At 41.8% G+C, this 12,236-nt stretch overlaps 1 protein-coding gene across 1 annotated transcript in view; it reads right to left on the bottom strand.

The window, feature by feature from the left end:
* The window catches only part of LOC138356515 (uncharacterized), a 17,263-nt gene extending 5,525 nt beyond the window's left edge, over positions 1–11,738 (bottom strand). Inside the window, exon 1 of the mRNA XM_069312664.1 lies at positions 11,531–11,738. Within this exon, the coding sequence (XP_069168765.1) occupies positions 11,531–11,704 (174 nt within the window). The 5' untranslated portion in view covers positions 11,705–11,738. The remainder of the gene's footprint in view (positions 1–11,530) is intronic.
* Positions 11,739–12,236: the final 498 nt, after the last annotated feature.

Below are 12,236 nucleotides of genomic sequence, written 5' to 3'. Positions count from 1 at the left end.
GTGATGAATGTTGGTGTTCATGTTAATGATCTTTCTCTTTTCAGTAAACACCTGTATAATCGAACTGTCTCTACCAACGGTTAAAATCCGGAGGGACGTTTCAAACTGAAGATCTTGAGGGACACAGCAGCTCTTCAATCGATTATTTTGAAGTCAGCTGTGCCCACTATTGCCTACACCGGAGAAACTGTCTTCATCACTGACCTCACTGCTACCACTCCTTATCCTCTCGCCAGAGTCCACCTGGATTGTCCCTTCGTGACCGGAGAAGTCCAAGTCGCCATCAGGGAAAAGCCTTTTCCCATGCCTGGAGTGTAACTTCTCCTGGGCAACGACTTGGCAGAAGACCTGCAACCGACTAACCTGATCGTCATGGACAAACCCCAGGTGTGTACCTCTGTAATGGATTATCCCATCTTTGAGTATGTTCCAGCAAAGGTTCAAGAGAGTGATGAAGTTTCTCCTCCGGTTTTAGTGACCACCCGTGCACAAGCTGCACGACCACAGCCAGCTGACTCTACTGCTACCGCTGTCCCTCAAGACCCTCAGAAACTACCCCCGAATCTGACCAAGTTGGAGTTCCGTAAGTTACAGAGGGAAGATCTTACCTTGACACCATTATTTTTCCAGGCTGAGACTCAACCTGACAGTATTCCTGGGTTCTTCCTAGAGAACGAGTTGCTCTACCGCAGATATAGACCCAGTAAACTGAAGGAGGAGGACGATTGGGCCAACGTCGAACAACTAGTGATTCCTGCCAGCCTGCGGCCCACTATTCTACACCTGGCCTACGCAGCACTCTCCCACTACGGATTTAACAAGACCTACCATGGAATCCATGAAGACTACTACTGGCCAGGTATGGTAAATAGCGTCAAACAGTACGTCAAACAGTGTCATACATGTCAGATGGCAGGTAAACCGAACATCTCTATTCCCAGAGCACCATTGACTCCCATACAGGTGCCTGCAGAACCTTTCCACAGACTTATTATAGACTGTGTTGGTCCTTTACCTCGGACCAGTTCAGGTAACGCCTATATCTTAACCATCCTGTGTCCTACCACCAGATTCCCCATAGCAGTTCCAGTAAAGAACATTATGGCTGCTACGGTTGTGAAACACTTATTGAAGATCTTCACCCAGTATGGATTTCCAAGGGAGGTTCAGAGCGACTGTGGCACCAACTTCACCAGTGATCTCTTCAAGAGGACACTGGAAGAGTTCAACATCAAACAGGTATTGTCCAGCCCCTATCATCTTGCTTCACAGGGTTCTCTTGAGCGTAGTCATCAGACTATTAAAGCACTCCTGAAGAAGTTTTGTAATGAAACCTCTAAGGATTGGGATAAGCAAATTGACCTGATAATGTGTATCTTTAGAAGTCTTCCCAATGAGTCCCTAGGAGTATCTCCTTATGAGATGCTCTACGGACCTAAGTGCCGTACTCCTCTCATGGCTTTCAAAGACTCTCTACGTGATGCCACCTTCAGTGAGCATCAGAATGTGCCCCAGTTTCTTCAAAACCTACAACACATTCTAGAGAGGGTCCACAGTTTTGCCCAAGATAATCTATTGAAAGCACAGGAGAGGATGAAGACTCATTACGACCAGACCAGCAAAGTAAGAAAATTTAAACCGGGAGACTTCGTACTTGCTTATTTTCCTATCCCAGGTTCTCCTTTACAAAACAAGTTTTCAGGATCCTACCGCATCAAGGAGTGCAGAAACAACCATAACTACGTTCTAGACACTCCAGATAGGCGGCGGAAGACCCAGTTGTGCCACGTCAACCTCCTGAAGCTATATAACGGTACTCCTCCCACTGTCATGATTAACTACTCTTCCTTTAAAGAGCCATACATTCACAGTGAGACCTTCCCTGCTTCTCCTCCCGAAAGCACTGACAAGGAGTCAGCGCTTTCTAATTCGGAAATCCTAACTGATCTTCCCAATTATTTTCAGGACAATCATAGTGCACCTCTCATCAAGATCTTCAAAGAACATCAGGAGTTGTTCCGAAATGATCCCCAAGAGTGTAATGTTACCCAGCACGACATCCAACTGCTCCCTGACATCCGGCCGATTCGTCAACCCTTCTACCGAATCAGCCCTAGCAAGAAGGAAGTCATGCGTGCTGAGGTGCAGTACCTCTTGGATCATGGACTGGCTACACCTTGTGAGTCCCCCTGGGCCTCACTCTGTATCTTGGTGCCAAAACCCCAAGGTAAGGTGAGACTGTGTATGGATTACCGTAAATTAAATAATGTGACTGTCAAGGATGCATACCCCTTGCCAAGGATAGATGACATTCTTGACGCCATTGGTAGTGCCCAGTACTTGTCCCAAGTGGACTTGCTTAAGGCATATTACCAAGTGTGTCTAACAGAGCGAGCCAAAGAAATATCTGCCTTTATCACTCCCTTTGGACTTTTCAGATATGAACGCCTTCCTTTCGGACTATGTAATGCCCCGGCCACCTTTCAGAGAGCTGTCAACCGCGTCATCCAGGGCTTGGATAACACCTACGCCTATTTGGATGATATCGTCGTAGCATCCAACACCTGGAGCGAACATCTGCAACGACTGTTCGCCAAGCTCCTGACAGCCGGCCTCACCATCAACCTGGGCAAGCCCACCTTCGCCAAAGGTAAAGTGCGTTATCTGGGTCATGTAATTGGGAGTGGCAGCCTAGCTCCATTAGACACACACACTAAAGCCATCCAGCATTATCCACAGCCTACCACCAGGAAGCAGCTCCTGCGCTTCCTTGGTCTTGCCTCCTACTACCGTAGGTTTGTGAGAAATTTTAGTACAGTAGCCACACCATTAACCATTTTAACCAGTCCCAAGCAACGGTATAATTGGACCATGCAGCAAACCGTTACTTTCGAACAACTCAAATTCCTCCTCTGTTCTAATCCCATTCTCGCCTCGCCAGATATCACCAAGCCTTTCGTCCTTCATGTCGACGCCAGTGGTACCAGCATCGGTGGTGTCCTGATGCAGCAACGAGGCGAGGAGGTTCTACCTGTCAGCTACTACAGCTACAAGTTGAAACCCCACCAGAGGAACTACAGCACTATTGAAAAGGAGCTACTCTCCATCGTCCTGAATCTCCAGCACTTTGCTCCATACCTACAAGGTGCCAGGTCTACCACCATCTTCTCAGACCACAATCCTCTCCGCTTCTTACATCAAGCCCAATTCCATAACCAGCGTCTTCTACGATGGGCTTTATATCTGCAAGATTTCAACCTGGAGATCCGCTATATCTAGGGTTCTGACAACATCATAGCCGACGCCCTCTCCAGAGTCTATGAAGTAGAAGCAACTCCAACTATCACTCCACCACATGAAGACGTAACTTCTTCCAGAACCGCAGGCTTCGGGGGAGAGTTGTGACGATAATCTCTTTCAAGAGAGATTGAGCCTGCTCTTCCCTACATCATTACGTCATACATAAAAGATACTATATAGAAGATACGTCCACCAGTATCACCAAACGTTTTGCCCAGGAAGCAAATCGTACCCTGCACACACCGACACCTGGCCACAGCCCGCCGTAACCAGCAAACTGCTCATCCTCTGCCTGCCTGTTGCTGATTGGCTGGTGTCTCGTCGCACCTGCACTCCGCCACCACCACAAGTCGACATCTGGGCAGCAGCACGCCAGACTCGTCAGAATATCTTTGTGCTCCTTGGAGTTGACCTCTCTCGCTAGTAGACTAAGCCTTGGCTTTCGTGTACTAAGGGAGGTGGCAGCTTGAAGCCAGTATTCCAGCACCCATTATTTAATTTATCTTGCTATCACTATTTTTGCATTCTGGTCTTAGAGTAACTTTTCATTGCCAGTAATTCTTCATGTTATTTTGTTTGTTGACCAGTGTTGACTTGTCCTGCATTTTATGAGATTGCCTTTATTCATGTCTTGTTTTCTAGAGTAATTAAAATTCACTGGTTCTATTCTACATTTTCTTCCATATCGTTCACTCCAGTACGTTGTTATTTTACTGTGTAGATTTGGTACTTGGCCCTCCAGTATCTTCCAGGTGTATATTATTTGATATCTCTCTCGTCTTCTTTCTAGTGAGTACATTTGGAGGGCTTTGAGACGATCCCAATAATTTAGGTGCTTTATTGCGTATATGCATGCCGTATATGTTCTCTGTATTCCCTCTATTTCAGCAATCTCTCCTGCTCTGAAGGGGGAAGTGAGTACTGAGCAGTACTCAAGACGGGACAACACAAGTGACTTGAATAGTACAACCATTGTGATGGGATCCCTGGATTTGAAAGTTCTTGTAATCCATCCTATCATTTTTCTGGCTGTCGCTATATTTGCTTGGTTATGCTCCTTAAACGTTAGGTCGTCAGACATTATTATTCCCAAATCCTTTACATGCTGTTTTCCTACTATGGGTACATTTGATTGTGTTTTGTACTCTGTATTATGTTTAAGGTCCTCATTTTTACCGTACCTGAGTACCTGGAATTTATCACTGTTAAACATCATGTTATTTTCTGATGCCCAGTCGAAAACTTTATTAATATCAGCTTGAAGTTTTTCAATGTCCTCAGCCGAGGTAATTTTCATACTGATTTTTGTGTCATCGGCAAAGGATGATACGAAGCTGTGACTTGTATTTTTGTCTATATCTGATATGAGAATAAGGAAAAGTAGCGGTGCAAGGACTGTACCCTGAGGTACAGAGCTTTTCACTGCACTTGGACTAGATTTTATATGGTTGACCGTTACTCGCTGAGTCCTGTTTGACAGAAAACTGAGTGTCCAGCGTCCTACTTTATCGGTTATTCCCATTGACTTCATTTTGTGTGCTATCACGCCATGGTCACATTTATCGAAAGCCTGTGCGAAGTCCGTGTATATCACATCAGCATTCTGTTTTTCTTCTAATGCCTCAGTGACTTTGTCTTAGTGCTCAAGTAGCTGCGAGAGGCACGATCTTCCCACTCGAAATCCATGTTGGCCTGGGTTATGAAGGTCATTGGTCTCCATAAAATTGGTGACCTGACTCCTAATCACTCTCTCAAATACTTTTATGATGTGCGATGTTAGTGCAACTGGTCTATAATTTTTTGCCAATGCTTTGCTTCCTCCCTTGTGTAGAGGGGCTATGTCTGCTACTTTAAGTGCATCTGGTATCTCCCCCGTGTCCAAGCTCTTCCTCCACACTATACTGAGTGCCTGTGCTACCGGCACTTTGCATTTCTTTATAAATATTGAATTCCATGAGTCTGGACCTGGGGCCGAGTGCATGGGCATGTTTTCAATTTCTTTTCAAAATTTAGTGCGCTCGTGTTTATATCAGTTATATTTACAGGGGTTTGAATATCCCGCATAAAGAAATTGTCTGGATCTTCCACCTTCATGTTGTTTATTGGAGTGCTAAACATGTCCTCATACTGCTTTTTTAGGATTTCACTAATTTCTTTGTCATCCTCCGTGTATGAACCTTCACTTGTACGAATAGGTCCAATACTGGTAGTGGTTTTTGCTTTTGATTTCGCATATGAGAAGAAATATTTTGGATTTTTCTTTATTTCCTGAATTGCTTTCTGTTCTAACTGCCTTTCTTCAGTTTCATATGAGTGATTCAATTTCCGCTCGATTTCTTCAATCTCCCTATTTAAATTATTCCTTCTTTGACGGGAAATTCGTGTCTGCATAAGCAGTACCGTTATTTTTTTCCTGCGTTTATAGTGTCGTCTGCGTTCTCTTTCTACGTTAGATCTCTTTCTGGCTTTCCTCAAAGGAACATGTTTCAGACAGACTTGATACGCTTCTGAAGTCAGTTTTTCTATTCCTTCTGTAGGACTTGTATTACTTAGAACAGTTCCCCATGGAATGTTTGTAAGTTCCCTGTTTATTATCTCCCAGTCTATCCTTTTATTACTAAAATTGAATTTACTGAATAGCCCCTCTCGCTTTATCAACGTTTTAGGTCTATTCTGAGTATTGATGGTCGTTTGTTGGAAATTTCCAACAGTTATTCTCATCCCTAATACAACAGGACGTATTTCTTGTATTAGGCTTCATACACATCTAATGTTCATATAATAATCCTTAATACACCAGGATGTATTTCCTGTATTAAGAGTAATAATTCACTAACACTACTAATACGTAGTTTAGTATTGTAGAATTTACTGTATTTGGTTGTGGAACATCATGTAATTTCTCCTAGAATTGTGTAGTGTTGCGTCAGCCACGCACGGAGGATAACATTTCCACATACCTGTAGATCTAACACCAATGTAACCAATTACTTTCCTATATTAGGAATAATAATTTAGTAATAGGTTTACTTTAGTATACAATAGTTTACTGGAATTTCTTTACCCAGCTTAATCGCTGTTCCAGTAAATCATATCATAATCTAACATCATTACCACCACCAAGCCCGTATTGTTTTATTTGTGCCGTCTACATTAACTGACGTGCACTGTGAGAATTAAACATCACCACATAAAATATTTATCTTAGTCATCAAGAGTGTTCATACACGCCCCCTTCCCTATTTAGCGTTAATAAATAAATATAATTTATGCTCGAATCCTCACGGCGAGCTATTGCGCATGCGCGACTTTGGGGAAGGAGGAGAAGGGAGAGGACTCTCGCCATATTTGTGATCAACAAGTGGTGATCCGTAAGCTGTCCAAAAATCTTCTCATCCAACCGACATCCGAACATCTTTAGATGCCAGATTGAGGACGCAGCTTCCCAGAATCACGGACACCAGTTCGGCAGGCATTTTTACCTCATTTGTTCTATTTAACGAGCTCTTAAATAAGATCATGTAGGTGCCATGTCGTTATGATGCGGGCGTAAAAATAATCTCATGTAAGTGTAGCTCTTTCCCCTCCAAATATTTAGATATTACCGTATATGTGTGTGAATGCTAGTTTGGAGGTGGAAATTACGGGATTATCATTATTGCAGCATGGTGCAACACCCTGAGGAAGCGTGTGACCGCCATACCCTCACGTGCGCCAACTTTACTACACTATCTCAAACTGTTTCCAGCCAGACGTACAGTGGACTGCATCTACGTCCTCTGTCACAGCTGAGACATAATTAGTTTTCATTGTAGATAGTAGTTTATTATTTAGAGTCCATATCCATATATATATACCTACATATCTGATACTGCCAGTTATGCATTATTAATCTTCATATGGCAGTAGTATTTTGCATTATATATTTTACCCATTATTTATGTGTGTGCATATTATAATTATTATTATTGCATAATATATGTTCCACATAGATTAATCTTATAGAATACTCCCCCAAATTGTGTCATGGGAGGCTGGCTCTAGAATTATATAATTTACAGTCATTGCTTAATTAATGGAATTTATTCATATAATCATAGATCTATTAGCCACTGATTTCTCATTTAATTACTCATTCTGGTCCTTCGAGCTATCTTAGAATTTATCATTATTTTACATTCACATAATTATACATTTTCTTAGTATTATACTGGAGCCAGATTTCCCCACATCGTTTGCACTTCAATGAGTTTGTGATCTGAGTATGTGGTATATGATATCGTAATGTCTCTGATAATGTCTTCATTGTTCGTAAAGACCAGATCTAGAATATTTTCATTTCTCGTTGGCTCCGATATCTGCTGATTGAGTGAAAATTTGTCACAGAATCTAAGTAGATCTCTAATCTGTGGTTGGTTAGGTCCTGATAGATTTCCTGGTATAATATTATTGTTTGCTATTTTCCACCTGAGACTAGGCAAGTTGAAGTCACCTAGGAAGATAATATCAGGTATCGGGTTCTCCAAATTATCAAGGCTATTCTCTATTTTGCTTATCTGTTCGGTGAATTCCTCAGCCGTTGCATCTGGCGGTTTGTATATTAGAATAATCACTAAATTTATTTTCTCTAGTTTTAATCCCAGTACCTCTACCACCTCATTTGTAACGTTTAGGAGCTCCGAGCATACAAGGTCTTCCCTAATATACAGACCCACTCCTCCATGTGACCTAATTTTCCTATCACACCTGTATAGGCTATATCCTGGAATCCAGATCTCACTGTCCAACAATTCCCCTGCATGGGTTTCTGTGAAAGCTCCAAATACTGCATTTGACTCCGTGAGGAGGCCATTTATGAACTATACTTTGTTGTTTGTTCTTGTTTTCAGTCCTTGTATGTTGGCAAAGATGAATGAGGTTATTCTATTAGTGATAGTTTGAATGGGAGACTTTTTCGGCAAGCCCATTATTCGTGGACATAATGAGTTTGTTCTGACCAGTACTGATTGTTGTAGGGCAGTTGTCTGTCGTAGTTGTAGTTCCCTTTCGGTGGGTAATTGTATCTGTAATTCTGGAATGCAAGTGGATCTGGCATCCAGTTCCATACACTCTCCATGCTGCTCCTTTTGAATTCTCTGCCGGTCTGGTATAAAAAATTTATAGAGTTTCCTCCAAATTCATTATCCTGCTTGCCACTCTTTATGTAGCGTTCCGTGCCTTTCACGTGAAAGAGTGGGCAGCTGAGGTCATAACATTTTCTGTCCTCCAGTGAGGTTTGGCACATGTCAGGATGGAAAAGCCTACATATTGATCCAAATCGACACTCACCTTTCCTAAGCATATTTAAACATTTTTTGGGATGTTGGTAACTGCATTCTAATCCTTTCTTATTACCAGCATATCTATGGCTGCATATGCCCTTTGCATAAAATTTGCATAAGTCTGTCCTTCTGTTCTGAATTGCTCTATCGGGAACCGTCGTAGTGTCTGTACCTATCGAGCTGTCAGTGCTGTCTGGTACACTTTCTAGTTTACTGTCATCTACATCCTGGCCTACTGAGTCAGAGTTTACAACTTCCTGAGTTTCTGCCTCAGTTTCATCCCTGACTATAGCCTCCGCCCCTTGTATATTAGAATTGTTGTTCCTTTCCTACTCCTTCTGGATAGCTGGTAGGCTTCCAATGAATGATGTTTTCCGATCATGCGTCATGTTATCTAGAAGGTTTTTTAGAATATTCCAAGCTGGCAGGTCATTTTTACACACCCAGAGCAAGTGACCAGCTCTCAGTGCCGTAGTGTTATTCACTCCTGTACAAGCCGAATGGAATCTAGTCTTACAGATATAACATTCAATTCCCGTTACCTTCGTCTTTAAGGAGTTGTTACAGTGGCCACAAATTTGTTTATTTACTCCCATATTGCCTTGTTTTGTTGTATATATCTATATATTTATAATATTATATGTATATTGTATATTTGTAACAATATACATGTATATATATTTATATGTTTAATATTTATAATATTATATGTATACCGTATATTTGTAATATTATGTTTGTTATTTTGTTCAAACTTTATGGCAGGTACTTAGCGTAGGTAGCGAGGCTGGTCCCCGGTCAGTACAGGTGACCTCTTGTGGCCCAGGTTGATGTCACCAGTTTCCAGTTACCCGATTTATAACCACTGATGCCGCCGCTTGCCACTATTCTATATTTCTAGTATTCTATATTTATAATACACTTCCAACTTATATGTTGTTGTGATACCCGTTCCACATCACTGTTCCACGAATCACCGTTCACTATTTTTTTTTCCTAATACACGCATGTACACAAAGCCTCGTTCACTGGCTCACACGCGGTCTCCCGTTTATTCTCTATTTAACACAAAGTTCTATTGTTAATGACTATTTTAAATTTTCCAGCGGGTCACTATGCACTTTGTTATGTCTGTAATCAGTAATCCACGCCAGTAGTCCGAAGAATCCCTGTTAATGTCACGATTTTAACGGTGAGCGCACGGTACGTCTACCCCTTCGCTCGACCACGAACTGACGCAACTACTCTATCACCGGACTTATCCTTGTATGCTCACTTTACCTCTATTATTTTTCTTTAGATATTTCTACTGACTTAATTTTGTATGTACCTGACCTCTCAGTGTTATAAATCACATGTTTAATCATGCTTTGTTATGACTCAGAGTTACAGCCCCGCTCCTGTGCCAGGTAAGTCCACTACGGGCTCACCATAGCCCGTGCTAATTGGAACTTTTTGTTCGGAGTAGCTGAATTTATAACAACATGCCTTGTGCAATGGGTCTTGGCCCCCAATTAGGTATCCCAACAGTATCACCAGTTACACTCCGGCGTACTCTACCTTAAAAGGAGTCGATATTCCTCTACAGTGTTTGACGATGTCCGTCCTGAAGTGCCGCAGTACACACCACTCTAGAGCTCCTCGCTGTTGGGGAGGAGCTCTAGAGTGCTACTCCCCTCCCTAGGTGCCACTGTTCACCTCTGGGGAGCACCTCAGGTGAACTACAGAGCACAGTTCCCATCAAAGCCAGCCTTGCACCCTGTGGTCAGTGGGGTAACTCTACCACTCCCTAATTTCCTTCCTGGCGTGTCCGTGGGCACGTAAACTCAAGGTTTACCCAGGTAGAGTTGCCCGTCCATAAGGATAATCAACAAGGTCACCAACTGGAAAACAATTATTGATTCGAAGGTTTTGGTTTTAAAAATTTGTACAGGGTTAGGCAGTGCCAAAATCATTGTGTGGTTTGAATGTGACTGGCGGGCTGTTCCCTCCTAAGTTCTGATGACCGAGACCACCTGTGTTCCATTCCCTTTGCCAATTTGGGTGAGCCAAGACTCCAAGCGTATTGAGTTCAAACTTCAAACAGAGAGAGACAGACATTCTCTCTTATAGTATAGATGATGATGTCAATGTTTTGGTTAGGGAGTTGTGCTTTTTACTCCTTCACAGATTGTTTCTTTAATTATTGTTTTCTTTTGTATTCACTGTGCATGGTGGATTTGTAATGTAATTTTATTAGAGGTATTGTAGTTGCAAGTCTTGGTTCGTGGTTGTTGGTTAGAGGATACCATTTTGTTAGGTAACATAATAGACGATGCATTGCGGTTTACATAATTCGTATATTATTCAGAGTTTTAGCAATTTTGAGGATTTAAATAAATTAATTATTCCCATTTTATTTCACCCGAAAATAGGGAAAAATAGTTGTTTTAGTTCTGTGGTTATATTGTAAAAATATATGGCATGTAACAGAGCTCGTAAACAGGGGGCCAGATTCACGAAGCAGTTACGCAAGTACTTACGAACGTGTGCATCATTCCTCAATCTTTGACGGCTTTAGTTACATTTATTAAACAGTTTACAAGCATGAAAACTTCCCAATCAACTATTGTTATTGTTATAAACAGCTTCCCAGTGCTTCGGAGCTCATTAACTGATTAATAAATGTAAACTAAGCTGCCAAAGATTGAGAAAAGATTTACAGGTTCGTAAGTGCTTGCGTAACTGTTTCGTGAATCTGGTCCCAGAACCCTAAGACACTCCATTTTCTTCGATTTCCCACTTAAACAACTCCATTAATACCAACCCTCTTTCTGAGTCCTCTAATATCACCATTCTTGTTATCTATGTATAAGCCATTTCCCCTACTACCACGTTTTTCTAATCATTACAATACGCACTTCACTCACCTCCATTTTATGGAAAACTTGCTTAACCACTGGATTTGGGTGCTTCTCAAAGTATTCCGCAACAGATTCCGTCATCAACCAGGGATCAGTTCCCCACTTCCAACTAGGCTGGTTCACCAAATCCTCGAAGCTCTCTAGCGGCCTTGATCTTCCTTGCACTGTGAGGTGCGCCATCAGAGATGAACTGAATCCTGTAGTAACGACCAAGCAAAACACCAGCCACCATCCTACCAACATCTGTGGGTGATGACCAAGCCCCCCATCAGATAATGGAGAAGCAACAACGTTTCGGTCAGTCCTGGACCATTATCGAGTCTTGTAAAGGAAAGAGATGTGCAAGAGACAAATAAAGAAGACAAAACAGTGAGATGAAAGGGGAGAAGCATGTAACAAATAGAAATGTAAGAATAAGATGAAAGGAAAACATAATATGCACGGTATGAATAAATTAAGAGGGAAAAATAATAAGAAGGAAAGAATGAGATGAAGGTAAGAAAAAGATGAAAGGTAATAATAAAAGAAAAAGGATATAAATAAAGAATCAGGCTAAGTAAAGGTTATGTAGGAGGTAATGAAACAAGAAGAAGAATAGGAGAGGTATAAAAAAGAGCAATTTAGAAAAACGGGAGAGAAAAGTAATTGAAGAAAACTGCAAGAGGCCAAAAGGCGAAGAGAAAAAACTTAGTAACATAAGACACCGAAATGC

This window comes from Procambarus clarkii, chromosome 73, assembly GCF_040958095.1.
Source record: "Procambarus clarkii isolate CNS0578487 chromosome 73, FALCON_Pclarkii_2.0, whole genome shotgun sequence".
In the NCBI taxonomy this organism is placed as follows: Eukaryota; Metazoa; Arthropoda; class Malacostraca; order Decapoda; family Cambaridae; genus Procambarus; species Procambarus clarkii.
Note: the sequence above shows the minus strand (reverse complement) of the source record. Positions and strands in the feature narration are given on the sequence as shown.